This window comes from Dichomitus squalens (assembly GCF_000275845.1).
Source record: "Dichomitus squalens LYAD-421 SS1 unplaced genomic scaffold DICSQscaffold_3, whole genome shotgun sequence".
NCBI lineage: Eukaryota > Fungi > Basidiomycota > Agaricomycetes > Polyporales > Polyporaceae > Dichomitus > Dichomitus squalens.
The window spans coordinates 1,398,932-1,424,391 of NW_006766885.1; the positions used below are offsets into that span (position 1 = coordinate 1,398,932).

The 25,460-nt window shown below is 57.9% G+C and overlaps 9 protein-coding genes across 9 annotated transcripts; 4 read left to right on the forward strand and 5 right to left on the reverse strand.

Annotated features, from left to right (window-relative positions):
* Window positions 1-240: 240 nt before the first annotated feature.
* DICSQDRAFT_34225 (NAD(P)-binding protein) lies at window positions 241-1,240 on the forward strand (the record flags this gene model as incomplete). Its single annotated transcript, XM_007362006.1, has 2 exons — window positions 241-879; window positions 932-1,240. Coding segments are annotated over 2 exons (948 nt in total), but the record flags the coding sequence as incomplete, so codon positions are not given.
* A 1,606-nt stretch (window positions 1,241-2,846) lies between these two features.
* DICSQDRAFT_159540 (uncharacterized protein) lies at window positions 2,847-6,660 on the reverse strand. Its single transcript, XM_007362007.1, has 3 exons — window positions 6,230-6,660; window positions 4,887-5,904; window positions 2,847-4,825 (listed from the first exon to the last, which is right to left on the reverse strand). Exons 1-3 carry the CDS (start codon window positions 6,604-6,606, stop codon window positions 3,449-3,451), a joined length of 2,772 nt encoding a protein of 923 aa, XP_007362069.1. The 5' UTR covers window positions 6,607-6,660; the 3' UTR covers window positions 2,847-3,448.
* A 4,396-nt stretch (window positions 6,661-11,056) lies between these two features.
* DICSQDRAFT_99263 (PLP-dependent transferase) lies at window positions 11,057-13,642 on the reverse strand. Its single transcript, XM_007362008.1, has 9 exons — window positions 13,279-13,642; window positions 12,981-13,224; window positions 12,663-12,915; window positions 12,460-12,604; window positions 12,195-12,404; window positions 12,008-12,135; window positions 11,648-11,939; window positions 11,456-11,561; window positions 11,057-11,380 (listed from the first exon to the last, which is right to left on the reverse strand). The coding sequence occupies exons 1-9, from the start codon at window positions 13,483-13,485 to the stop codon at window positions 11,298-11,300; spliced, it is 1,668 nt and encodes a 555-aa protein (XP_007362070.1). The 5' UTR covers window positions 13,486-13,642; the 3' UTR covers window positions 11,057-11,297.
* Window positions 13,643-13,857: 215 nt separating this feature from the next.
* Window positions 13,858-14,501, forward strand: DICSQDRAFT_144089 (Prefoldin subunit 4; the record flags this gene model as incomplete). Its single annotated transcript, XM_007362009.1, has 5 exons — window positions 13,858-13,866; window positions 13,923-13,968; window positions 14,031-14,110; window positions 14,169-14,236; window positions 14,309-14,501. 5 exons carry the CDS (start codon window positions 13,858-13,860, stop codon window positions 14,499-14,501), a joined length of 396 nt encoding a protein of 131 aa, XP_007362071.1.
* An 86-nt stretch (window positions 14,502-14,587) lies between these two features.
* On the reverse strand, window positions 14,588-18,187 carry DICSQDRAFT_79600 (uncharacterized protein). Its single transcript, XM_007362010.1, has 13 exons — window positions 17,893-18,187; window positions 17,814-17,833; window positions 17,727-17,736; window positions 17,600-17,664; window positions 17,419-17,531; window positions 17,262-17,361; window positions 16,442-17,212; window positions 16,212-16,378; window positions 16,113-16,159; window positions 15,853-16,060; window positions 15,406-15,786; window positions 15,298-15,351; window positions 14,588-15,244 (listed from the first exon to the last, which is right to left on the reverse strand). Exons 1-13 carry the CDS (start codon window positions 18,092-18,094, stop codon window positions 14,752-14,754), a joined length of 2,631 nt encoding a protein of 876 aa, XP_007362072.1. The 5' UTR covers window positions 18,095-18,187; the 3' UTR covers window positions 14,588-14,751.
* Window positions 18,188-18,377: 190 nt separating this feature from the next.
* DICSQDRAFT_79601 (phosphatase yihX) lies at window positions 18,378-19,220 on the reverse strand. The gene has a single exon (XM_007362011.1). It carries the CDS (start codon window positions 19,166-19,168, stop codon window positions 18,515-18,517), a length of 654 nt encoding a protein of 217 aa, XP_007362073.1. The 5' UTR covers window positions 19,169-19,220; the 3' UTR covers window positions 18,378-18,514.
* Window positions 19,221-20,245: 1,025 nt separating this feature from the next.
* DICSQDRAFT_39144 (uncharacterized protein) lies at window positions 20,246-20,806 on the reverse strand (the record flags this gene model as incomplete). Its single annotated transcript, XM_007362012.1, has 1 exon — window positions 20,246-20,806. A coding segment is annotated over one exon (561 nt), but the record flags the coding sequence as incomplete, so codon positions are not given.
* A 219-nt stretch (window positions 20,807-21,025) lies between these two features.
* DICSQDRAFT_133062 (uncharacterized protein) lies at window positions 21,026-21,493 on the forward strand. Its single transcript, XM_007362013.1, has one exon. The coding sequence runs from the start codon at window positions 21,092-21,094 to the stop codon at window positions 21,287-21,289; it is 198 nt and encodes a 65-aa protein (XP_007362075.1). The 5' UTR covers window positions 21,026-21,091; the 3' UTR covers window positions 21,290-21,493.
* Window positions 21,494-23,679: 2,186 nt separating this feature from the next.
* DICSQDRAFT_133063 (uncharacterized protein) lies at window positions 23,680-25,420 on the forward strand. Its single transcript, XM_007362014.1, has 3 exons — window positions 23,680-24,294; window positions 24,394-24,484; window positions 24,565-25,420. The coding sequence occupies exons 1-3, from the start codon at window positions 23,731-23,733 to the stop codon at window positions 24,762-24,764; spliced, it is 855 nt and encodes a 284-aa protein (XP_007362076.1). The 5' UTR covers window positions 23,680-23,730; the 3' UTR covers window positions 24,765-25,420.
* The last annotated feature ends 40 nt before the right edge of the window (window positions 25,421-25,460 follow it).

The following is a 25,460-nucleotide window of genomic DNA, read 5'->3' on the forward strand; positions in this document are numbered from 1 at the left end:
CTTCAAGTTCTTTAGTCCTCCGACTCAAGGTCGAGAGCAATGGACTTGATCACCACGCAGCTCTTGAAGTAGCTCTGAGCAATATCCCGGACGATGTCGTGAGCTCCAAGGTATCAGAGCGGAGGATGTACGTCGAAATGACCCCTGCTCGGCAAGACTTGCGCAGACTGCCGCATCGACACGCGTACACGCGTCCCGCGTTGACTACAAGTACCTGGCTCCCGAGCGCCCGATCAGCCACAGCCCGACTCCATGCCATCCCTCTCAGCAGCCCGCGCGGCCAATGCGAGGTTCTCGCCTTCATACCTCCCCGTCGCAGTCTTCGTCGGCGGTACGTCTGGCATCGGAAAGGCCATCGCGCAGGCGTTCGCGCGCCACACACGCGGAAACGCGCGCATCGTCCTCGTCGGGCGCAGCAAGGCGGCGGCGGACGCGATCATCGCGTCCTTCCCGAAACCTGCATGCAGCCCCGCGAGTTCCTCGACAGCAGAGCCATCTGCGAACCACGAGTTCGTCGCATGCGACGTGACGCTGATGAAGAATGTCGACGCGGCGACTTCGCTGCTCCGCACGCGCCTGCCCAAGGTCAACTATCTCGTCATGTCGCCCGGGATCTTTAACCTGAAAGGACGGGATGAGACGGAAGAGGGGATCGACAGGCGCCTGTCTCTCGAGTACTATGCGCGGTGGAAGTTCACGCGCGACCTCGCGCCGCTGCTGCAGAGGGCGCGCGACGCGGGAGAGGACGGGAAAGTGGTGACGGTGAATGCGGCGGGCAGTGGCCAGCCCTTGGACGAGACAGACTTCGGGCTGAAGAAGAGCTACAGCGCGATGAAGGCGTTCGCACAGCTGCCCACATATAATGATGCGATGATCATAGTGCGTCGCTTCTGCCATGGTAGATACGGTATATGCTGATGTGCACGACCAGTCGTTCGCGGAACGACACCCAGACATCTCGTTCGTGCACGTCCATCCAGGTCTCGTTCGGACGCCAGTTCTGGCGAGGACCCATTGGATCTGGCGCGCTCTGAACCCTCTCGTCACAGTAGCCCTTTATCCATTTTCTGTCTCTGAGGAAGAGTCCGGCGAACTTCTCCTGAACGCCCTACTAAAGACCGGAAAAGGCTACTCGCGGCTCAATGGGGGAGGAGACGACATATGCGACAAAGGCCTCAACGTCGGATCTACAGACGTGCGGAGAGGACTCTGGGAACACACCGAGGAGACTTTGTTAGTGGCGCTGGGCAAGTCTAGACTAGAGAGGGCTACGAGTCCTGAAGGATCAGCTGTTGAGTCGTCTTGACTCCGCTTATACATTGGCCAGGCTCTCGTGCGTACCACGATATCGAGTACCAGTAAGGCTCACGTTGATATTCCTGAATGCTCGGAACCGATTATACGTTCAGTACGATCCACGCGAGTGATACACAACCGCATCCGATCCAACTATGGAGGGCAAAGTGAAGGGATCAGCGCCGGTACGGAGGTGACGAGTTATATATGCGCATATACCCTCAGACGCAGGACCGGAAAGCCGAGGGTTCATCGCTGCCGGGTCCATCGTCGAGGAGATCGCGGCGACATCGAAACCAGCTGCCGACTGCAGTCGATCTGCGGGGTGGAAGCACCACTGACCCCCACTATACGGCGGTAACGGACCTGGCTGACAGAAGGATGGTGATCGGGTACCAAGACGTGTAGCAAGCGAAGCACTTGGTATCGGCGTACCTCAGGAGACGTGAAAACACCGATATAGGACCTGCGGACCGTAAGAGTTCATAGCCACACGCAGAGCTAGGCACGGTAGTAGTCAGTTTCCCCGCACTACATGCTTGTGCGGAAGGGAAGTGCTGACGGGAGAATTCGAAGCAGGCGGAAATGTGGCCGTGTGCTCGAAGGCGGCCTCCGTCAGACTCTGCTGCTTGGTGTAGCGGTGGAATACAAGGTGCGTCCTCGAGACCGGTCCGCAGAGGAGGGTTATTCTGGGACTAACACTGCGCAAGGGGTCCCTGGACACAGAAGGGATCCATGATGTAGGAGACACAGGTTGGCATGTGGACGCGAGGTTGCCGCCATGCGTATGTACACCAGGACCATTCTGCGCCCTTTCCTGCCGTTTGCACGACGAAAGGTGCAAAGACTGCACAGGTGATCAAACCTCAGGGCAACTCCCGCGCCGGTTACATAACTCTATTGCACTTACGGCAACAGTTACCCTCGCCTGCGCGGAAGTCGGCTCACCTCAAACAGTAAATGACAGTTATAACCTCACTTCTCTCGCGGCCCGTGGACCGACTGAGCACAACCAATACCAGATGTACGCGTCCTGCCCAGGTCAAGCCTCTGCAGCCTCCGACATGTTGTTCCGTCGGACGCTTTGGCATCTCCTCGACGGCGTATCCTTGCAACGACAGATCCCCGTGATTGCTCCTCGGCTTTTGCTCTGTCATGAAACTTGGTTAGCAAAACGGATCATATCAAATTTTCAGCGGGACTGCAGTACTGCGCCGGTGAGCCGTCGGAGCAAGGTCAAGCCTTCAAGCGAGCCCCCAAACTCGGGCTCCATACGCAGTCCGATCATGGAGTATTGCGGCGACGGAATTGCATAATGGATGTAGAGACTGTCCGAGAATACGACTTGATCAGGAGGAACACGAGCAGTTATTCATCCGATATTTCCCGATACCGCAATCACGTGTTGATCCCTACGCGTGTGCACCCGAGTAAATGGAGACGCTACGATAAGCGCCTTGTGCGCACGTTGTCACTTGAGCTCGAACTCGTGGAGGTTCGAGTTGAAGACGATGCGGAAAGGCAGTATGTCATGAGGAGTGCAGAAAAAATTCCTGGTACCCTATAACAACGTATGTCACTCTATGTCACCGATGGATGAGAACTCACAAGCCCTGAGTACATACATACCACCCTTCGCGAACACTATACTATATGCCAATGTGTCAATGCCAGTGATCATAGAAAACGGCGAACGACTTGATGACAACCCAGATCTCAGGAAAACAACAAATGCGTACGTATCTGTACGAGTAGTAGTAGGAGTCCGATGCTGAACGGGACACTAGGAAGAAGACTTCCTATGGGACTGTAGCTGTAAATGCGGTGTGAATACATGTGCGGGAGACAACAAGTAATAGGGACCGAGGGAGTATGAAAGTCTATGGAGATGGAGTCTATAGGTCGTGAGTCTTCGTAATTTTTGGGAGGCGTTCAAGTACGTGAGTGGGGCGGTCTATGTTGCTTTTGTTTGCGTGAATATTCTGTGTGTGGGTGGCATTATGTACGGGGAGGCGGGAGAGACAACGATCGGCGATGCAATATGGAGCGGCGATGAGAGACCATACGAGGAGCGCGAAGCGAGGGCCAGACGACGGGACCTAATAATGATAGACACGGCACGAGGAACCTTTGACGGAGAGGGCACACGGCATCAAGGCGTAGCGACCGCCGTCGCAGACCTGCCCAACCCCGACCGGCCGTGCGCGTGCGCGTGCGCCCCATGGCCATGGCGATGCGCCCTCTGCCCCCGCGAAGCCGCCGTCCCGATCCCATGCGCCGCGAACATGCTCGCCAGGTCTCCCTCGCTGAAGCTCCTCTCCCCGCTCGCGATCGCCCCGCCGCCCGCCCTCGCCCCACCGCTGCCCGCCCTCGGTCCCTCCTCCGCCTCCCCCGCGACGCTCTCGTACGTCGGCAGATCCCGCAGGCTCGACAGCGGGATGATGCCCCCGCCCAGAAAGCCGCGGCTCGCCATATCGTAGTCGGGCACCTGCGTGAACGCGTGGTGCAGCATCTCGCGCGTCGTCATCTGCTCCGGCGCGGGCGCGGGCGTCTGCGCGCCCGACCCGCCCGCGGGGCTCGCGGACGCGCTCAGCGCGGCGAGGTTCGCGTGCGACGCTGAGCGCGCGCCTAGCGAGAACGTCGACGTGAGCGACGTGAACGGCTTCATCGCGATGTTGAACAGCCCGTGCGTGTTCCGGCTCGCCGTGCTGTGGCTGTGGACGAACGTCTCGTTGCTGCTGCTGATGCTGTTGTTGTTGTTGCTGCTGCTGCGCGCGCTCGCGCCCGTGCTGCTGCCGTCCGTGCCCGAGGAAAGCGACGCGAGGTCGGTCGACGAGCGTTCTGGGGACGCCGCGCGGCTGTTCGCGCGAGAGTTCGCGCGGCTCCCGTGTCGGCTCGGGAAGCGGCTCCCGTGCCTGCTCGTGCGCGCGCTGTGCTCGGGCGGCGTCCTGCTCGGGGGCGTCGTCCGCTGCAGGATCGACGGGGGCGCCTCGGGGGCCTCGCGGCCGAGGCTGAGCAGGAGCTCCGTGTTGACCCACTCGAGCGGCGTGGCGCCTTCGGACGGCTCGTGCGGCAGGTGCTCGCTCCGCGGCGGCCTGGCCTGTCCAGGGCCGACCTGCCACGTCTCGTACGCCGCGGGGCTCGCGAGGCCGCTCGACGCTTCCGAGGCGAGCCCGCTGGAGTGCACGTGCGGCATGGTCGGGCTGATGCCATTCACGACCCACGCGTTCGCGACGCGCATCGTGGCGGCGTCGGGGAGGTACGCGTTCGCGACGCGGTCCCGGACGTGCGAGCTGTACGACGGGAGGACGTCGGCCTCCGGCTCCTCGTCCCCGATCACCGCCTCGCCGCCCTCGACCTCGGAGGAGCCGAGCAGCAGTCTGCGCGTCGCGAGCGTTGCGGCGCGCGCTTCCTCCGCGAGGCGGCTGTCGAGGACGTGTATCGGCAGCGAACAGCGCAGCTCCGAAGTGTGGCCGTCGAGATTGGCGATCAGGATCGACCACCGTACGCGATGCGATACCTGGATGGGCTGTATGCGTCGAAGTGAGCCTTTGCTGGAAAGAAATAAGCTCAGCCTCGGAAGAACTCACCTCAAGCGAGTGGCTCGGCGTCGCGTGGATCGGGACCGTGACGTTCAGCGTCGTGACCACGTCCGTGGATATTTCTGTATCATCGTCGGCAGGCTCGGACGACGGCCCAGCTTGCGGCGGAAGTTCGACCGAGCTCGCGTTGGCAAAGGGGTGGGCCGACTGTTCAGGACTGATCTGGACCGAGAACGGCGCGGGGCCACCGCTCGACGCCGATGAGCGCGTCGTGGTCGTCGTGAGCGGCGCGAGCTCCGCGGGGGTGTGCGAGGGCGACTGCGGTCTCGAGCTGGTCGACGGCACGGGCGGGAAGTAGCCGTTGCCGCTGTTGGAATGGTGCGAGAGCGGCTGCTGCGCGTGCCCGGGCGTGTTCGGCGTCGAGTGGCGGCCGCTGTGCTGGCCGCTGTGCCCGTGCCCGTGCCCTGTGAGGAGGGGGACGCGGAAGCGGTGCACCTGCTCGTCGACGCAAACCGCCTTGCCGTCGACGATGTCGTGCTTCGTCGTCGCGATCACGCGCGTGTTCTCCTGGCAGCCCGTGCGCGCCCAGAGCTTGACGGTCTCGTTCACGGTCGTCGTGACGTGCAGCACGCGCGCGCCCTTGACGAGCGGCTGGAACTTCACGACCGCGGACAGCCGCTCGCCCGCCGCCCACGCCTTGTGCGGGATCATGATCGAGTACATGAGCTTCTCCGGCCAGGTGTTCTCGATCTCGAGCGTTTGCTGGTACTCGAGCGCCTCGGACCCGAACCCGCGCATGATCACGATGGGGTGCACGACGGTCAGGTCGCGGTGCGCGAAGCCGAAGCCGCCGCGCACGGCCTGGGCGCGGAGCTTGTACTGCACGGACGCACCGCCGAGCGCAGAGGTGTAGATGGACGACGGGAGGGAGCCGCCGATTTGGAGCTGGAAGGGAAACAGGTGGCGGCCGGCCTTGAGGGTGTGCGCGTGATGTCGGTCGCCTTCGAGGAAGGACCACTCGTGATTGCAAACGACGTAGGTCAGCTGAGAAGAGCTGAGAGAGAGGCTGTAGGAACAACTCGGTTAGTATGGTGTCCGAGAGCGCTTAAAGGTCAATAAGTGAACAGAAGCCGTGGATCGCCATCCAGGAAGCAGAGATGGCGAGCGCATATTGCGGTTCGCTGCAAGCACGCAGCCACGAAGGCTGCGGCGCCCGAGTAGAATTAACTCGGCGCGTCCACGACATCGAGTTCACGAGAAAGAGCGCAGGGCCAAGTGAATGGGTTGACGCCGTTTGTGCGAACAACGCTCCACAGGTGTGCGGGGAAGAAGCGGGGCGGGGTCATTGGACCTCATCTGAGGAAAGACTAGACGTAATGGCGGATACTCACGATTCTGTGGCAGCCATGGGCAGGCGGGCCTTGCCTCTGAACTGGAGGGTGATTTCCTTGATGGAGGTGGGCTCTGTGAGGTGCAGGACTACGTTACCGCTGAGTAGAGCGGGGTGGACGTCGACGCCGGTGCCTCGGAGGCACAAGACATCGGAGTTGACATGGATCTCGAGGTGGGGGTGCCTGTCCGACTTCTCCTTGTGTGGCATGTCGTGGCGGTCGCGTGTTTGTTGTGTTGGAGGAGCGAGCTCTGGGGGAGGGGGCAAGACTTGTTGGTTTGGATCGAAGGGCCGCAAAGCAGCATGAAGGGCGGCGTGGAGAGCGTCTTCCTCCTGGGGCGGAGGAGGAGACGGAGGACGGTGCAGTACATAAGACATGGCGCGAAAGGAACCGAACAAACAAGAAGCAGAAGAAGGGCCGAAGAAAGGAAGAGGGTGAGGACAGAGGCGACAGGTGATGAATAGCAGTTGGCAGAAGACGGAAGAGATGGAAGCAGAGGGGCCAAGGCTCGGCCTGGGAGGGGGAGGACGCCTCGAGGGGTGCAGCGGAGCGGGTAACGATACAACAACAACAACCAGGAGCACTGAGAATACGCGATCCAGATCCGTTTGTGTTTTCCGGGAAAAGTACTTAGCTCGCGGCGGTCGCCTCTCGCAGGTACTCGGGGAACCCGGCACGAGCCCAGAGCCCCCGTCCCAGATCTCCGATCCCACATAAATTCCTCGTTGATAACCGTATTAATCCGACGTCATGAAACCGCCCCGGTCCGGCCGCCCCCGCTCAGTCCCGGCGCTCGCCGTCGCCGTCGGAATCACGCAGGATCAGTCCTGCTGCAACTGGATTCGTCCCAGCCTCGCCTCCTGCTTCATGATGGCGATTCGATCCGTCTCTCACACCGCCCTATCGTTTCCCTGCTTTTTCTGACACGTCTCAGCATTCGCAGCTACCATCGATAGTCGTTTTCCATTCACTCTGCTGCGTACGCCTATGCATCCATATATACTGATTCATGTCGCCCTTCTCGTCTTCGACAACGACCGATTGGTACGGTCGCATACCTGCCCCGTATCCACGCGAATTTCGAACCGGTGTTTGAACCCATCGCGCCACAAGGCCTCTGCGAACCCCGATTATTCTCCTTTCAGTCGTCTGCACATCCTGCATACGCTCGGCTCCCACTACTACTCCCGTCTGCCTTTCTGCTGCCCGCCCTCTGCACGGTTCCCTTCTTCCCAACCCGGGCGTATCTCGGCCCATCTGCGGCCCATCCACAATCAAGCTTACTGTATCAAACTCAGCTCAGCCTCCGCCAGCTTGCAATTGCCCTACTCCGTTGGCGTTCCTGTGCCCTACGCCTGTGCCAGTCTGTGCTTTCTCCTTCACGCCTGTGCTTCGGAGTGATGCTCGCACCAGCGATCTGCCTGTTGTGTACCCCCGGTACCCGCGGCACATCCAACCTTGAGTCTGTCGGCTCGATGCGATGTCTCTCGACTGATGTTTCCTGCAACTTCTAGGACCATCATGAACCTCCCATGCTGCGGCTTCGGAACGCGGTCTCCCGCGGAAGCGACGTCGTCCTCCGACCGTCCTTCACGCGACCTCCGCGCACATTCCCATCCTGCTCCAACACATTGAAATATCATGCGACACTTCGCATGGCGGAGAAGATTGTTTTGTCGCGTGAGCTTGCGGGTTGTCCTGGCAGCCCCGCGGAGATGTCTTCGACTGCCGTATACGCCTGGGAGAGCATGTTTACTCTAGCCTCGCTCGGGGGAGATGCATAGTCTATGCTCTGTGGGCTAGGTTATGCCAGAGAACTACCTCATGTCCCGACTGAATTCTCAGACCAAGCTGAACTTGGCAACAGCAACGGCATTGGACGCTTCGTTTCAGGAAGTTGCCGAGTACTACTTGAGCATCATGAGCCTCAGATTTTCCAGGTTTCGCACCCTCTGCACCCTCCGGCCAATTCCCAGAACACCATTAAGTTTATTGGGTTCCACGGGCCTCCTTTGGCCCCCGAAAGGATCTGCAGGTACGTTCCCAGGCGCATAACAGCTTCCATTTCCCCCCTTCCGCCCGCACTATCTAACTCGTCGGTCAAGGCGAATTCTCGAGGCGCGAGCAGTCTGCTAGTGCCTGCACAACAAATGACTGCACAGTGGAACGTTTGCTCCGCGCGCCCTCCGCCGGTGACGCTTACCATGACAGCGTCGATCTTGATCGCACCGCGCCGCAGCCCAGCACACCACTTCTATCTAGAATGGACAGGTACGACCGTGAACTGTGTCTTGGTAAGCAAGCGCTCGTCACGATGTGCCGTATGTTTCTTTGTTCTGTTCTGAACGCAGACTTCGAGTTTTACCGAGGTCCCTCCACGTCGGAGCGGAGGTTGCGGCGGAGGCACGTTCGTTGTTGGTTGGTCTGTGATACTGTGGTATTTTTGTCACCGGTAGGACCTGCCGCGGACGTCCGACTTGGAAGGGCCGAATAATTTCCTGTAGTACGTGCACCGCGGCCGTAGACCGGAGCCGAGAGGCTACTGTCTCTTCGCGGTACGTGTGTAAAGACTCGGACGGGTTCCCCATCTCGATGGCGCTATCTGTGACTGTGATCTTCCGCAATCTGTTCGTCCAGATGCACAGATACGAGATATGTGCTAGGGTCGCGATGAGAAGTTCATTATGTAGAACCCTTTCGCAGCCAGTTCTCTGAACTGTCGGCGCAGTGGACACACTGTCAAGCGCGCTATTGCACGATGATTATTGGCGGTCGAGGCGATGTGCGAGGGACCCATCTCAAGCTGGATATAAACTGGGAGCGCTGACAAATTGAACTACCCCACCGGTTTCAAATTGCCTGCGAAAGGACTCTATTTGGGTCCGTTGAACCGCGCGTGGCCGTGTGTACTGTAATTCCGATGCTCACTGAGCTTTTTCTGTGTTGCCGATCGATATGTCAAAAAGACATTGTGAGAATACTCAGGTATGTTTTGAAGTCCTTCGGACGCGTGGCGGCACGTACGCGACAGAACGTTACGACCAGTCGACCAAATCGTCGTGAAAGCCAGTCGAGCTTCCATTCTGGCCGCACGGACCACCTGAACACAATTGCTCCAGATTGCACTTCGGCCGCTCACCGTTACCGGAGTTTTATTTCGAGCATGTCGTGTCGTACCGCGATGCGCGATCTGCACTGCATCGTTTGGCGAGTCCAGACAACGGCCGTCTGAACGATTATCCCTTCGCCCCCCGAGCATCGCGCCATTGTTGACACCCCGAGCAAACCGCACGCGTGCGGCGTGCCTGCAATCTTCTCACGCCGGCGACCGCACGCAGGCTCGGCAAAGATGCAATTGCCTCATTTCCGCATCTTGGAAACCTGCAGGACGACTCGGTGGACGTGGCCAGGGAAAATCGTACGGCAGCGACATCCATCTTCCTGAGCGATAGGACCTCGCGCCCCTGACGCGCGGCCAGCCTCGTTTTGTCGGAATGCTTGTGAGTTTCCTCGTCGGATGCCTATCTGGGCCACAGCCGCGCTTGTTGTTCTTGACAGTTCCGAGGCTTGGTCTGTTCCCAGGGGCGATGAACACAGTACGCCTGCCGACGAGGCGAGGACGCCGCGAGGTACTTAGCGCGTATCGGATACGCCCATCGCGCACGTTCGCGTGAAGAGCGTGGGCGGTTTCTCATGTCGCGATGTGGCCGTGTGTGGACGCTGCATGGAAGTTGGAAGGTGGTGGCAGTTGGATTGATTGTTGATTTGTGCCGCAACAAGCGGGCCGTCGTTCCGCCCCCGAAGATACTACTTACTGAACTGTTCGACTGTCACAGAGCATGTCGGAGCCATGGATGGTGGACGCTGACATGACCAGCGGCCGACGAGAGCTGGAACCTGTACAGTCTATGGAAGCTGCACAAACACCCTATCTAGCACGGAGTTTCCGTTCTCGGGACTTCCTGGATCGTCTCTGTACGCACTTTCAGCTTCTCCCCGGCTGTATCGGTTTCTCACAGAAAGAGAGCTAGCCGACCGCCCTGTATCTGTATCATTTGCGTTCTGGTCGTTGGGCGTCCGCTGGAGTCAGTTGCCCACGATAAGGAAGCGCTGTCACACTATACGAGCCGAGTGAGGCTGCAGTAGTTCCTATCCAACAGCGTCCGATCTGAGGGTGCTCGCTTCGTCCCACCTCGTATCAACAGAATCCCCGTCCTTGCGCGGCGCAAGGCCTAGACACCAGGCCTTTTCGAAGGCATCGCTTTAGGGCTTCTGGAGTGCTAGCCGCGGAAGCGGCGATCGTGGATACAGATGGACACATGCATGTACGTACGTAAAGTTACATACGGTCGAGACGATCCTTCAGGCAGCCAAAACCAATAGGCTTATATCTCAGTGCAGACCAGGACTACCCTACATGGCAGGTGGATTCTGAGGGAATGGAAGCTACGTAGTCGGAGCTGCGGCTTCTCAAGACCGCTGCGCATAATTGAAGGACGAGAACACAAGTGACGGCAAGCTATGCATGCACCTGTAGAAGGGTGGGTCCAAAATAAATAGCAGGGCAGTTCGCGACTAGACCGATGGAAAGCATGGAGCGTCGACAAAAGACTGTGGCGCGACAGAGTCTAGACCCTGGGTCAACGATCTAGGACGCGCTCAGTCGGATCTGCTCGAACGAGGGTTGCTTCGACAAGACGGGAACTGAGCATACGTAGGTTCGGCACTGTCATACGAACGGTTTTGGTGTGAGACCAATGGGACAACTTACTATAGCATTTTGATCACGCTATTAGCATGAACTTGATTAGCGCAATTGTACAGACTCGGGTATGGGTATATGGATTGTCCCAAGTACAATTAGCAGATGACAACTTCTAGGCACGAAGCTGCACCATGAAGGCTTCCATGCAGGCGTCACGCAGATGGAGGTAAAGGCATCCCCCAACGCAGGCCTGAGAGTGAGAGGAGTGAGGCAGGCTGGGTTATATCGCATAGCAAGATAACGACACTATGATACATACACAGCGGACGTCTAGCATATCAGAGCGTACCAGGCAGGAAGGCCCTACGCCTTGTACAGCGTATCCAAGAAGGCCTCCGCAACGCGTCCGACCAGCGCCGACCCGACGGGGCTCGACTTGCCGAGTCCTGTACCAGACGCGGAGGCAATAGACGTATTAGTTCAACCAGACCAGCACGCGTTGCAGAGAAGGCAACACGCACCGTAAAGCATGACCATGGTCCCCTGGCCAGACGGCGAGAGCTTGGCCTCGCCCACCGCGTCCTTCAGGTCGGCGATGAGCTGGTCCACCACCGGCACCGTCAATCGCTACACGTAATTCGATGCCCTTCGTCAGCACCTCGTCCGATCTGTGCCTATCCCAAGCAAAATGTGAAGAGCGAAGGCAGACGCACCGTAACGGCAATATGCACCGCGGCGGGGTTCGAGATCCCGTTAAGGTGCCAGCCGCGCTTGCTCATCTTGTCCCCGACCTCGAGCACGTTCAGACCCGGCTCTTTATGCGCGGCCGCGAACGCGACGACGGACGCGGGCGGGTTGCCGAGCACGCGCAGCTCCGGGATCTCGGTGCGGATGCGGTGCGCGATCGTCTTCGCCGCGGTCACGATCGACTTGCAGGACTCGAGGTAGCCGTTGTGGCCCATGTACTGCATCGCGGCCCAGGTGCCCGCGATAAGAGCGCCCGGGCTAGCGAGAAGAGGGGGTATTCCAAGGTAAGGAGGTTTGCTAACGGGGCAATCTAGGAAGGGACGCACCGGGAACCGGCAATGCTGGGGCTAGCGTAGACACCGCCGACCCAGTGCGGATTGATGTAGTACTGGAAGCGGCGCAGTTGCGCGTCCTTGTACATGACAACTGAGTTGCCCTTGGGCGCGAAGCCGTACTGACCAGGACACTGTCAGAGCATGACTCTAAGACATGTGATTCTGAGAGCATTCTAACCTTGTGAGTGTCGCAACTTATGCTGGTGACTCCTTGAACCCTAAAGTCAAAGGGCTGGACAGGGAACCCGGCCTCTTCAAGGAAGGGCATGATAAAGCTACCCAGACAGCAATCAACGTGCAGGCCGATCTTGTGTTTGGATGCGAGCTTGCCCAAGGCAACGATGTCATCCTGGTTACCGTCAGGGAAGTTGATTGCGGAACCGACAAGCTGAAGTCCGCGTGAGCTTGTATATTCTCCTGACGCATGATGTGACTGCACTGACTAGGATAGTATTCGGGTTGATTGCCCGCCGGACACCCCTTATGTCGACCTGGCGAGTCTCTGGGTGGACTGGAATAGTGTGTACCTTGACGCCAAGGTAGGCAGCCCCTTTGTCGAATGCAGCGTGCGCTGATATAGGAATGACTCTGCATACAGTACAAAAGTCAGTGTTCCGGGACGATGCCTGGCAGTCGAACGACAAACATCTCGGGATCCGTGATGCCCTTCGTCGCCCTGGCCCAATCGCGGTATGTCTTCACAGCCATGATGATAGACTCGGTACCGCCGGATGTTGTTACGCCGGCGCCAGTAGGATTGTTGTACATCTTGAGACACATTGCGACGATCTCCGCCTCCATCTTGCGGACGGCCGGAAAGACGTCCGGATGCAAGGGGTTTGATACGCAATATCTCTCGAAAGCAGCGACGATGACTCTTTGCATATCCTCCCCACCATCTTGAAGTAACATAGACAGACATTCAACATGGAGCAAAAGCGGGCGGACTTGTATGGGTGCTCACGATAGATGGCTCCGGAAACCTTGCCATCCCTCCAGTTGACATGGTTGCCACTCTCCTCGTCCATCTTTGCCATCTCCTCTAGGATCCAATTTTGGTCGTGCCCTTGTGCCGGAAGGGACAGGTGGCGCGTCACGCCGGGGCCTTGAGGAACCATCCTCTTCTCAATGTCCAAGCGCGTCTTCCCGAGCTCTGTCTCAACCTTCTTGCGCGCCGAAGGCAGGCGGAGAGCGAGCAATATCGTTTCCTACAACTTGGACTTAGTACATGATTTTAATAAGGCATGGTCTGGCATACGTACCTGGAGAACCCATTGGTAGAAGTCATGTGCCGTCTGCACGATACCCCTGGCGCGTAGATGGCGATGGGCTTTGAGCGTGCGCGAAACGACGTAGTAGACGACGATGGCGTTCGTCAGGTTCTGCCATGGGGTGTGCCCTGCGGGCCAAAGAACCGCGACCGCCGATTTGGCGGCTGCCACGAGACTGAGAGCGTTCGAGTTGCTCATCTTGTAAGTGTTGCTTCAAGTCGCCCGATATGCCACGGGTGTTGTTATACGTCCAAGATTCGGCCAAGGTGCACGTAGATCTCCCGGGCAAGAAACCAATTGCTTCCGGGACGCGTGTAGGGCAGCTGCGCAGCAGGCTGAGACTGTCTGAGGCAGTGATGGAAGGCAAGCAAGGGCCTGGTGCAGCGTCCGAGCCGTGCGTCTTTGGTCGCGTCGGCGCCATTGCGTCAACACCGATCGCCCGATCCTCCGAGTCGGCCCTCCGGTCATCAAATTCGGCCCGCTGAGGCCGCAGATGAATCGCATCAAGTAATTGACACATTTGGGAGCCCAGTGTCGAGCCAAGGGCGATCGACGACGACAACCGCCACGATGCGCATGGCACGTACGATGTTCTCCTAGTCGCCGTCTATGTCGCAGTCTAACGCGACCATCAGCTATCACAAGAGGAGGAACGTGACGACAGCACCGAGGTGACATGGGGTACGCTTTGTCTCTCTGACCTGTACCCGGACGCAAAACCGTTCATGTCGCGCTACCGCTAGAGGACCAGCAGAGGATCAATACGTTTTCGAAGCTCAACACACGACTGCGGGCAATTGAAGAGAGGATTGAGGCGCTGAAGGTGCGTTCCGCGGAGCCTATACGAGGGTACCTTGCTGAACTATGCTTGCTTTGTATAGGTGGAGAAGGAAGCTCTCGACGACATCTCGATGGAGCTTGAGCTCGCAGACGAGGACCAACCAGTTTTGTACGTCTGCGCTGTCTACACTGTCTTTTTTCATACATCCCCACTTTGCCATCCCATAACGCGACTCCTCAGGTACAAAGTTGGCGAAGCCTTCATCCACATGCCCCATTCACGAGCCGTCAAACGACTGGAGAAAGACTTATCCGGCGTCAACGACGAGCTCACGAAGTACACGTCCAATGCAGAAGAGTGCGAGAAGACGATGAAGGAGCTCAAAGTGACCCTCTACGCCAAATTCGGCAGCGCGATCAACCTCGATGAGTAAATCGAGCCTCCTTTCAGGCGGGTTCTTTCATCTTGAGAGAAGCGGGAGGATTTCAGGCACAACCTCGGCGAAGGGAGCCCATTACTGTACACTTGTATTCTTCCATTGCACCAATGTCCCTATCGCATGCTACGCAAAGCCTACACGAACGCCAAACAACAGAACGAGAAAGAGGATAGACTACAGGTGTGTAGGGGGAACATCACATGCAACACACAACGCGACGAGAATCGATCCTCCAGCCCAGCGGCTAAATTATGAAACCGTCCGTGGACAACATATCGATCAGGTTCAGATCCGGCTGCTTCGCGTCCTCGTTCACAAAGCTCAGCAGCTGTTCGAACATCGCCGTCCGCTGGCGGTACCGCTCAGGCGACGGCGGGCTCCCACCTTCTTCCGCAGGGTCCTCGTCCAGCCGGAGCACCGACGGGCCACCGACGGAAGGCGCTTCTAATGCAGCGGGATTAGGCGTGCTCGGGCGCGACCGCTTGCGTGGCGGAGGGCTGTCTGCGCGCGCGGCGGTCGCCGTTGCCGCTGCGGATACATCAATGCTGGAGGGAGTGCTTGTACCCGAGCCGGAAGCTGTTGCTGGGCGCGGAGGCGCTGCTAGGAGATGCGCCGAGAGCAGCGCCCGGAAGACCTTGGCCTCGTCGGGATCCTCGTGGTTCACGACCGACGAGACGCGGGTCTGGAGGAACGTAAGGGCCTTGATGGGAGGGCCGTCCTCGCACATCTCCCGGAACCTGCGAGAAGAGTCAACAGGGACAGGAGGAAAAGATTCGTATTGCGGACGCACTGCTGCTGCCTGATCTCGTACACCGCCCGTCTCACGATCTCTTCGTTACTCGGCCTATCGCACTGTGTAAACACGTATTGATTCGTATGCAGGGCCAAGAGAACATACCGAAGGATCTCCATGCTCCAAAAGTCGTCTAATCTCCTCTCCACATCCCCATCCCCCAGCCCACCAGGGGCAACTGCTACGGCTTCCGCGTCGACACTGGCATCCGACGACAATGGGCGTGGTTCAGCAAGTTCAGACTCCTCCTCATCGATGGATCCAGCGTTCCCGCCATGCATATACACGATCCCTGACTTGCTGTCGTACACCGCCTGATGCGCGTATCGGGGGTGTGGGCAAGTTTCGTCCACGGCGTCCTTCTCCGGAAGGATCTTGGACCACTTCCCAGGAAGCTCAGGGCGGTCATAGCGGTATATCCAGTACGGCGACTCGGTTTCCAGGACGGGTGGTATTGTTGGTCGGAGACGGGTCAGTCCACAGAGGCTGAAATCAAACATAGCGAATACGCTTAGCCTATGGTTACGCAAGAGACGGTGGGGCACCACTCACACATAGACCTCCTGCTTCTCAATGTCTATGACCGCCCGTTGCGTGAAGCAAGGATCGGGGCCTCCCGCAGAGGTGAAGTTTGAGAAGACCTCCGTAACCGTACTGGTGGGTATATGGAACGCATACATGTCGGAAAGGTATCGATCATCTCGTTGGCCGCCGAATATGAAGAGCGTTTGGGATTTGGGATCTAGGACCATGGAGTGTCCTGCAATCGGACTTAGCTCGTCATTGTCGAGCGAATTCATAGTCTTCCTTACCCCATCGCGGAGGAATGTATGGATGCGACGCATAGACGTCAGTGTTACTGTACCGACTATTATCATGCAGTTGATTGGACAGAGGCGAAATGCACTTACTTGTACATCTTCCATTTGCTTGTCCGGATGTCGTAACTGTAAAGACCGGAGAACTTCAACATCTCCCCCTCGCCCTCGTGAACCCGTCCACCAGAGACATATATCATCTGAGCATCGCTGTCAATGGCCATCTGGTGGTCGAAAACCAGCGGCGGTCCGCCTGACGACTGAGAGCAGACATTGATCAGCGAGAAACTTCAGCGAGAGATACGCACATGGCGTCGACTCACAGCCGTATCGAACGTCAGCAAATCCCAATTTCCGGCGTCCAAGCCTCGCGTGTGGTACCTGTAGAACTCGGAGCACTGGGATGGGTATGCCGAACCGAAGATCGTCGCCGCCCCCGGCTCCAGACCAGGAGGATCAGCTCCGACTTCCGCGGCATGCAGCCACGGCGGCCGAGCATCCCTGTGTCCCTCCGTCCTCATCTCCGGCATGGAATGCCTCCGGTGATTCTCCATCCCGTCACCGTCGCCCTCGCTCAGCCTTCCCAAGAGGTAGATCGAACCAGTCTTGCTATCAAATACCATCTTATGGCACGCTCTCGGACCCGGTCCGTTCTTCTCTCGCGACGTTGCCACGCTCAAGCACTTCCACACGTCCTTCGCGATGTCGTACACCCATAAGTCGTCGAGGGACCGCTGCCCGTCCCATCCGCCAAAGAGGTATATGAGCCCAGCGTCCTCGTCAATGCACATTGCATGTCCTCCACGGCGGCAAGGCACGTCGCCGTCTGGGTCGAGCCCGCGTATCTGCGTCCAGCGCATGCGCGTCTGGCACGCGTGGCGGTAGCCACGAAGTAGCCCAGCGTCGGCACAGTCGCGTATGAGCTTCTCGGCCTCTGCCCAAGCACCGTTGAGGACAAAAGCGGAGTGGAGGGAGGTGATCAGTGGGTGTTCTAGCTGCAAACCGGAGCGGGCAAGAATCTGATTAACGGGGGTTAGGAAGCGGCGTTGGCGGAGGTGCTTGAGGATCTGGCGCAGGGTGACGGTTTCGCGGTACTACCGGATTGTCAGTGCCCCGACTGAGGGTCTAGAGCTGTCTGGGTACCTCTTGATGCTTCAGGCGGATGCGCTCGACATATGCCTCATCAGTGATGCCTGATAATGAGATGTGCCATATTGAGGTGTTGAAGCTCTGACCGTGCGCACTGCGAAGATGCGGCGCCGTCAGCATGGCATGACATACACTATGTCTGGGGACGTACGACAGAGGTACAACCTCGATGAATTTCGTTGGGAAGGGCATTCCGACACGGTTGGTAGACTTGATAGAGAAGGTCTCAGGTGTGGAGTCGTTCTTCAGGCCAGCTTGGAGAACCTGTTCGAAAATTCGAGTTTGTCAGTGGTCAGAGAGTCAAACGGACAGAGCTGGACGGCGAGCTCTACCTCAGTCATATTGCCTTCGGTGAGACCAATCAGAACCTTGAATTCTTTCATGTTACATGGGTGTGCTAGAGGGCACGCGTTAGCCTCGACTGTCCCGAACACGTTTCCAGGCTCATCTCCGACCCACTCTTATAGAACTGGGGTACACAGAATTTGTGTCATATGTTCAGAGCTGGCTTCTCCAGCCTATTCTGGATGATACGGCCGAACGTACCTTTCCAAAAGTGATGCTCCCTGCATTTATGAGCGGTTAATGGACTGCTATTGCAAGTGGGTGCGGCGAACCACTCAACTGAGAACACACGGGTTCTTCAGACGCAGCCTTATCCACTGCTTCGTATTGGATGCAGAGATTGCGCCACTCCATCTGCTGGTCTGGTCGCGGGGCCTATCATGAAGGATGTTCTCGGCTACGTATGAGCCGCTGTGCTCGGACGCGCCAGCAATCTCGTATTCAACCGTGACTACGTCGGGCTCTAGTATGCAGCTACTCATTATTGATACTAGCAAGACAGACAGAAAAGCGGGAGCGAGGGCGACTGTGAACAATGGGAGGCGGAGGGAAAGCACTTGGTGAGTGATGTTCACGCGCACGGAAGGGGACGTCTACAAGCGCCGGCGTTCGTCATCCTGTTCTCGGTGAGCTCGGACCGGCTGTGTTGCCCTGGCCCATCGCAGGCTGACTCGAGGTTACATTTGCTCAGAAACCTCGCCCTAGGACCCAGTGGTCCATAGAGAAGCGTGCGAGGGAGGCGGTCAAGATGCACAAAGAATACGGCTCACAACGACGACGTAATTCACATACACAAGTCGTCGACAGATCCTGATCTCGCCCTCGAGCACTGTACAAAGTCTATATGTTCCAGATCCCGATCTGATCATACCACCTCTTGACGACACATACCCTCTATACCCTTAGTTTCCTTCCCTTGGCTTCTCCTGAACAGCCTGCACACGGTCTCCAAAGACCTTTCTCAGGGCCTGAAACACTCCCTCCTGTTTATCGAAGACGATCCCATGAATACCCAGCTTCCTCGCCGCATCCACATTCTCGACCTTGTCATCCACAAACACGGTCGTGGACGGATCGATGCCCGTCTCCTGCACCACCTTCTCGTACGCCTGAAGGTCCGGCTTCCGTTCCCCGAGGAGCGCGGACGGGAAGACTTTATCGAAGATGGACCAGTCGGTGGGCAGCTTGATCACGTATTCGTAATCGGGGAGGGAGATGTTCGAAAGCGCAAATACGCGCAGCTGCCCCGCATATCGGGCCTTGAGCTCTCGCACGAGAGCGAGGAGGTCCTCATTCGGCCGCAGTGACTCTCGCGCCTGCCTGAAGGCTTCGTCAACGTCGGATGGTGGAACGCCGAATTCTCCCCCGACCCGCGCGTAACAATCCGCCTGAGAGATGCGTCCGCGTTCGTACTCGAACCAGGTGGGTGAGTTTAGGATGTCCTTGAGCAAGCGGGGCGGGATAGACGTTGTCGTCACCGCAGACCATGTGAAGAGGACGTCGCCGAGATCGAGGATCAGGGTTCTGAATTCGATGGGATTTCGATGGGCGGACATGGTGGTGCAGGACAGTGCGTCTGTGGATGACTAGATGCTCAACCGAAGGCAGAGAAGTAAGTACGGGCGGGGACCTGGATTGGCGTCTTCTGTCAACATCTGATATACGTATTGTCATATCGTCAATCGAACGATGCGCGTGCCCAAACGTCATGGATTCCGTCCTCCGCCAAGTTGTAAGTTACATGACGCGACTGATTGGGCTGCTTCGCGTAACGTTATCACGCGAGCCGGACTTGGACCATCGAAGTACTCATCTAGACGAACTTTGGAGTGTGCTGTTTATGAGTATCCTGTATATGTAGTCGTTCGCGCGAATGACCTCAAGGGATGGTTTTCTTTGCCGTAGAGTCCATGGTCAATCAGAGTGACTTGCTTGTGCTGCTATGCGTCGGAGGGATTGTTGCAACCTGATGGAGAACTGCCACCAGTATCGGCCTAATGCTAGGCGATGGCAGCGGGTTGGCACTATTCATATGCCACTCGCATTGGATTGAAATGTTCTGATGAACAGACGGGCCTACTATACCAAAGCTCGCATGGCTTCTGCGTCATGCAGCACGGTCTTGATAGTTGAAGAGCTGCGCACAACCACAATTGCACGCAAAGCAGCGACAACGCTAATCACATACATCATGCAGCTAAGCTAAGCTATAGGTTCATCCCAACGTTACTCGCAAACGGCAAGTCTATTCGGACCTTGAAGGCGAACGTCGATCAGTCAGAATCGTTCAAGGGCGCTATCGCGGTGTCAATCCGCACTGCTAACAAATTGCTGAAATGCACCAGATCCGCATGCGCCCGCGACCTACAGCTCGTGCACTCGTTACCGACACGGGTGAATATCTCGGTAGCCTTGCTGGAAGTAAGATGCGACAACACCGTGCCTCCTGACCGCCGTACGCTCAGTGCGGTTTTGAGAGACATAACATACGTCTCAAACCACCCCTGAGTGTGATGGCTGACATTGCCTGCTAGAACTCGCGGTGGCCCGTGCCCCGAGATGCACTCGAACCATATCCATTCAGCGACTTGAGATGCGTCCCCGGTACTTGCGCGATCGTGCGGCCCGTACGCAATCCACTTCCAATCTTCCAGGTCGTGCAGTGCTACCTCCAAGCACCTCTGACGATAGACGTGCATCGAATATATCGCCAGGCACGGCAGAGTGCTGAATTCAGAAGGAGGAGAGGGGGGCATATGAAACTGAGGGACGAGCAACAGCTCCTTGGCCGCATCCCTCGCAACGTCCTCCAATTGTAGCATATAGGCGACTGCGTACATGCGGAGCGGCCCCTTGGGGATGATACGCGCGAGGGACCATCGTAGGTTGGTGGTGATACACTTGATCTCGTACTTCCGCGCTGCTTCCAGGACGGCGTGGATGTCGTCGAAGGGGGTTATGTTGGGATGCTCTGTAGGATAGCAGAGGCGGAAGACGTGCTGGAGCGTCTTGGCGTCCTCGGTCAGCTTGACGACATGAGACTCGTCCGTGGAATTGGGATTGGACGACGGGAGTTGAGGAAGGTCGAGCATAGTCCGGAAAACGGAGGAGGCCTTGGGAAGGATGACCTTGTAGACGCGGAAGTCAACGTCGTCAGAGGAACGGAAGATGAAGTCTGCGTCTGCATCGTCGAAAAGCGGGCGGACAGGGTATGTCGCTGGTGGTGGTGGCTGAGCAGGTGTCATCCAGGCAAGTAGGGAGATAGTCCACTAATACGCAATTTGAGTGATATATAACAGCCAGGCTGTCGTCTTGATATGCACTGGGGGTGGAGGCTGTAGCTGCGGTAGAGAAGACGCTACATGAAGTCGCGATCAGCAATCGATAGGTGAACGTGTGCCGTGGAAGACATCTCCGCAAGTACACGAGCGTGCCGCTACGAACTGGTATGCAATGTGTGGATCTGCTGACCACAAATTATGTCTAGTCGCTACAAGCTGGGCGCTCTGGGATCGAAGTCGTACACACCAGCAGAAGGCGAACGCTGGCGCTCCGTCTCGACGACGCAGACACGCACGAGAAATCGAGGCCTGAGTTCTAAGACTTGCATTGCGCGTTGTCGAGGAGCTGACAGAAGTCCCGCCAAGAGGCCATATGCTATGTGTCGTGTCGCGTAGATAGATTGGGCATGTGAAGCAGCGGCGTGACATGAAATGTGTTTTTGCAGCCTGAGGATGCCGACAACTCCTGAAGACCTGAGCGCCTACCCCAACGGGGAGATTGGTACAAGCAGTGTCAGACAGACAGTAAGCAACCGAGTGAGAACGTACGGTTTATTTGACGACAAACCTCTTTTGCGGAGTCAGGGTATACACGCCGGCTCCAATATGGTTGTCGCCATGTGGCATCTGGCGCCGAGAGTCGGGCAAGAAAGCGCTGCTCGGTCCCGCGAACCACGCGTGGACGAGAGGCGTCAAAGGAACGCGACAGAGATGTTCGGGAGTCTGTCCAACAGACTACCGGTGGGGCTGCATTCTGACACCCAGCTGTTAAGAGGTCGACAGCGAAGGCCTTTGTGGCGTTTCGTCCAATGCATACACTGACGTCGACGTTGTAGCGGGGGGCTGCAAGAGAAGGTGGCACGCGCTACCTCGGTCTGCAAAGTGATGTGACATAGAGGGTGAGCTATCCTATGGGAGCTAAGTAGCTTGCGTACACACAGACCCACCTATAACTTATGTAGAGAGTCCTGGCTTGTTGCAGTACCCAGCTTACTTATATATAACATCAAATCACGGACTAGACACCACCATGCCGCGATCCAACAAAGTGCGATTCCTGGTTCCGCCAAGCGAAAGCGAAGATCGTGTCCATTTGTTCGAACGGACCCCCGTTAGACGTGGCGGCGCTCGTTCCTGTGGTGTTACTCTGAAGCCTTGGCGCGTTCTACTATTGCGACCCTAGTGTTCGGACAACAAAGCGCCCCCTGCAGAATCCCTTCGTTTTATGTCCTTTCATGCTCTCCGATAATGTTAATTTTTGGCACGCAGAAAGAGACGTATGTAAATAGACTATGTGCCAAACATGAGAGATATTGGAGGAGAAATGAGCAATGGAGACGGGATTATACAGGGCTGACCCCAGTGTTCGGACGATTCTCCGCGCCGGAGGTCACGATCTGTCACGCTTGCCAATGCCTGCCGGCCTTCGGGTAATGCCCGTTCTCTAGCTTGATGAGCCTTAGCCGAGGAGCCCAAGTAGGTCGGAGCGTCAAGATGTGGCTACATTGTCACGCCCTGGAGGGCTATTTCTTGCTTCTCCTCTGCGTTCCCCTCAGCAGCCCTCGGAGAATTTATTGCTGGACAAAATGCGTACATGGGAACATGTATGAGGAATTTTGAGGGAAGCGCCCGTAGAGTAGTACAAAGCGAGACTCAGGAAGCTTTGATGGGGATGAGTCGGCCCACTTCCTCCTGCAAGATCGCCCCAATGGCTTATGATATAGATCCCGTTCCTGTTGCTGCTCATTTGGAACGCATCTGGGCACTTACCTTCCAACTTGCAACTTTATCGGTTGGAAATTGAGGGAGATACGTCTGTTTGTCCGAACACTGGGGTCTGTCCGAACACTGGGGTCGCGATAGTACGGCATTCCTATCGCGCCTTCTATGTCGTTCTGACATCGAAGGCTGCCTAGGACTGTTCGAAGCTGTCAATGTCAAATGCGTTATCTACGAGCGCGCCGCCGGACCTTAGCGTCACGAGCACAGAATGTAGTGCAGTACTCACGGAAGTATTGTTGGCATTGTCTCCCGGTGGTGCTTGTGTGCTTTGCATCTAGTGCTCCTGTAGATGAGACACAGGCATGAGCGGGCGCCCACAAGACCGGCACTGACAGTTTGGGGACAAGCCCTGCAGTGTGTATATCCGAAGTATTTTCAGTGATCGAATTTTGAGCCACTCGCGCGCATGACGTTAATCAATCACTTCTAGCAGCATGGGGATGGAAGAGGACACACCGGCGTGCGCATACCGCGTTTGTGGAAGATGCCGAAGATGCGTGCGACACTACTGTCCTCGAGCTGCGACACCTTTCCACTTTGACTTTGTGTCCAGAGAACAGCGCGCGAACCGAGAAGGAGTGGGGTGGATGGAGCACGGTGTGCCACGAGGCTGAGCAGAAGCCGAAAGATCCAGAGCAGACGGACCGGGGTGCAGATGGGGCGGGAAAGAAGTTCATTATCGCAGGCACGAACAGTGGAGCTTGTTTCCTTTGATTCCAGGAGGCGAGCAGCGGCCGCGCTGGTTCGGTCGCATGCAGTGTGCGCTGCAGTATCGTTGCAAGTAATGGCAGACAGAGGTGTCGATTGGGGCGCTCGAGCTGCGAGTGGGATGGCGCGCACAAGCCACTGACGGCTGGCGGGCGCCTCGGTTGTTTTGTCTGCAGACCGTCTGGAGGATCGCTTCGTCGAGCACGGCCACGCCCCTTCCACTCCTTTGTTCCCCCGTCAAATCCGTCAGACTAGTCTCACCTCCCTCGAAGCGTCCGGTCCACCGTTCCATTCATCCCTGCGCACCACACACACCTCCGTACAAGTATAACACACACCAACCCGCAATGGCCCACCGCCGCACTTTCTCGGCGCGTTTCCCCGACATGCGCCATGTCTCCCTCGACTCCCCGCCCCTCACCCCCTTCCCCAACATCGCCGGCTTCCCCATGTCCCGCAAGCCCCGCGCGTACTGGATGCGGACCACCTTCCTCGCCCTCTTCGTCCTCCTCGCCGTCTCCGTCTACGTCCTCCTCCTCTCTCAGCCCGCCCTCCGCCCCATCTCCTTCCTCGACACGTCGCGCCCCCAGGCGGACGCCACGCCCCAGGGCGCACGCTGGTCCCCAGACGCCTTCCGCGCCGCCCTCAAGTACCGCAAGCCCACGGCCGCCACCCCGGACGTCCACTCCCGCCCGCAGATCGCGCTCAACGAGACGCAGGAGCTCGCCGCCGTGTCGAGCTTCATCGCGAGCCTGCCCCAGAACATGATCCCCTCGACCGTCGACCCGCTGCGGCCCATCGACCCGCAGCTCATCCTCGACTTCGACACCCGCGGCCCGCACGCGGAGGAGGAGCTGCAGGCGGTGATCCAGGACGTGTGGACGCGGAATCCGGTCATGCTCTACTCCAAGGTGCGTCCACGCTCGCGCTCATGCACGGCGACTGCATGCCGCCGTCCGAGGCAGACGTAGACGAGCGCGACGCTGACATGGACGTCCGACGTCGCCCAGGTGCACTCGCCGGTGTCCCGGGAGGTGAAGCAGGTGCTCGCCAACATGTACCTCCGGCCCGCGCCCACGATCGTCGACGTCGACGAGCGACGTGAGTCCTATCTGACGTTTTCCCCGCATTTCCCGACTTCGCTGACACGTGTCTCCTCGGGCCTGCGTTCTGTTCGGCAGCGGACGAGGACGTGCTCACGCGCCTTCTGTACCGCCTGACGTCCACCAGCGAGCTTCCGATCCTCCTCGTCGCAGGCCGCACCGTCGGGGCCCCCAAGGAGATCAAGTACCTCGCCTCCACGGGCGACCTCCAGAAGGCCATCACCGACGCCGGCGCAGTCGTCGACGGCGCCCGCAAGAAGAAGGCCAAGAAGCTGTAGCCGCTCCCCGCTTTCTCGCCTGTCCCCGCCAGCGCGGGCGTGCTTTCCTCCCTCTCCCTCTCCTACTGTAGGCGGAGTGTACATCTACGCGTGGACAGCAGTCGGCTCCCCGCGCCCTCGCACGCCGCTCGAAGTGAAGTGCTCACCGAGACCGTGCCGGGCGCAGGGCGCGGCGACGTGCAAAATGGACTTTCGACGACTTGTGGTATAGACGTGTGGCTAGTGTACTACCATCTTCGCTTCCCCGGGTGTCTTCGCTGTCCGATAACATACTCTTTGCGCCTTCGCACCCAGAATGCGATGGGCATAACTTAAACCTCTCCGCACGCATCTCGCCTGTCGCGCATCTCATACACATACATAGATAACCGTCGCAAGCATGGACACGCTCTCACAATGGCCGGTCTGCTCCTTCTGCACCACCTTTTCTGTTGCTCCCTCATCCATCCACATCTCTATCCTCGTTCTTCTTCCCGGTCTCCCGGTGCTTCTCTCTCTCCGGGGACCGTGAGGCTGGGGCTCGGGTTCCACGTCGCCGCGGCACTCGTTCCTTGTCCTTCTTCCGGCTACCTGTCTTTACGCTTACATCGCTGCTAACCAACTCGCCTCCTATCTACCTTAGACCTGTGTATACCCCCCAGGTATTATGTGCTCACGTCCTACCGCACGAAACATGGTTGTCTATCTTTTGTGTCC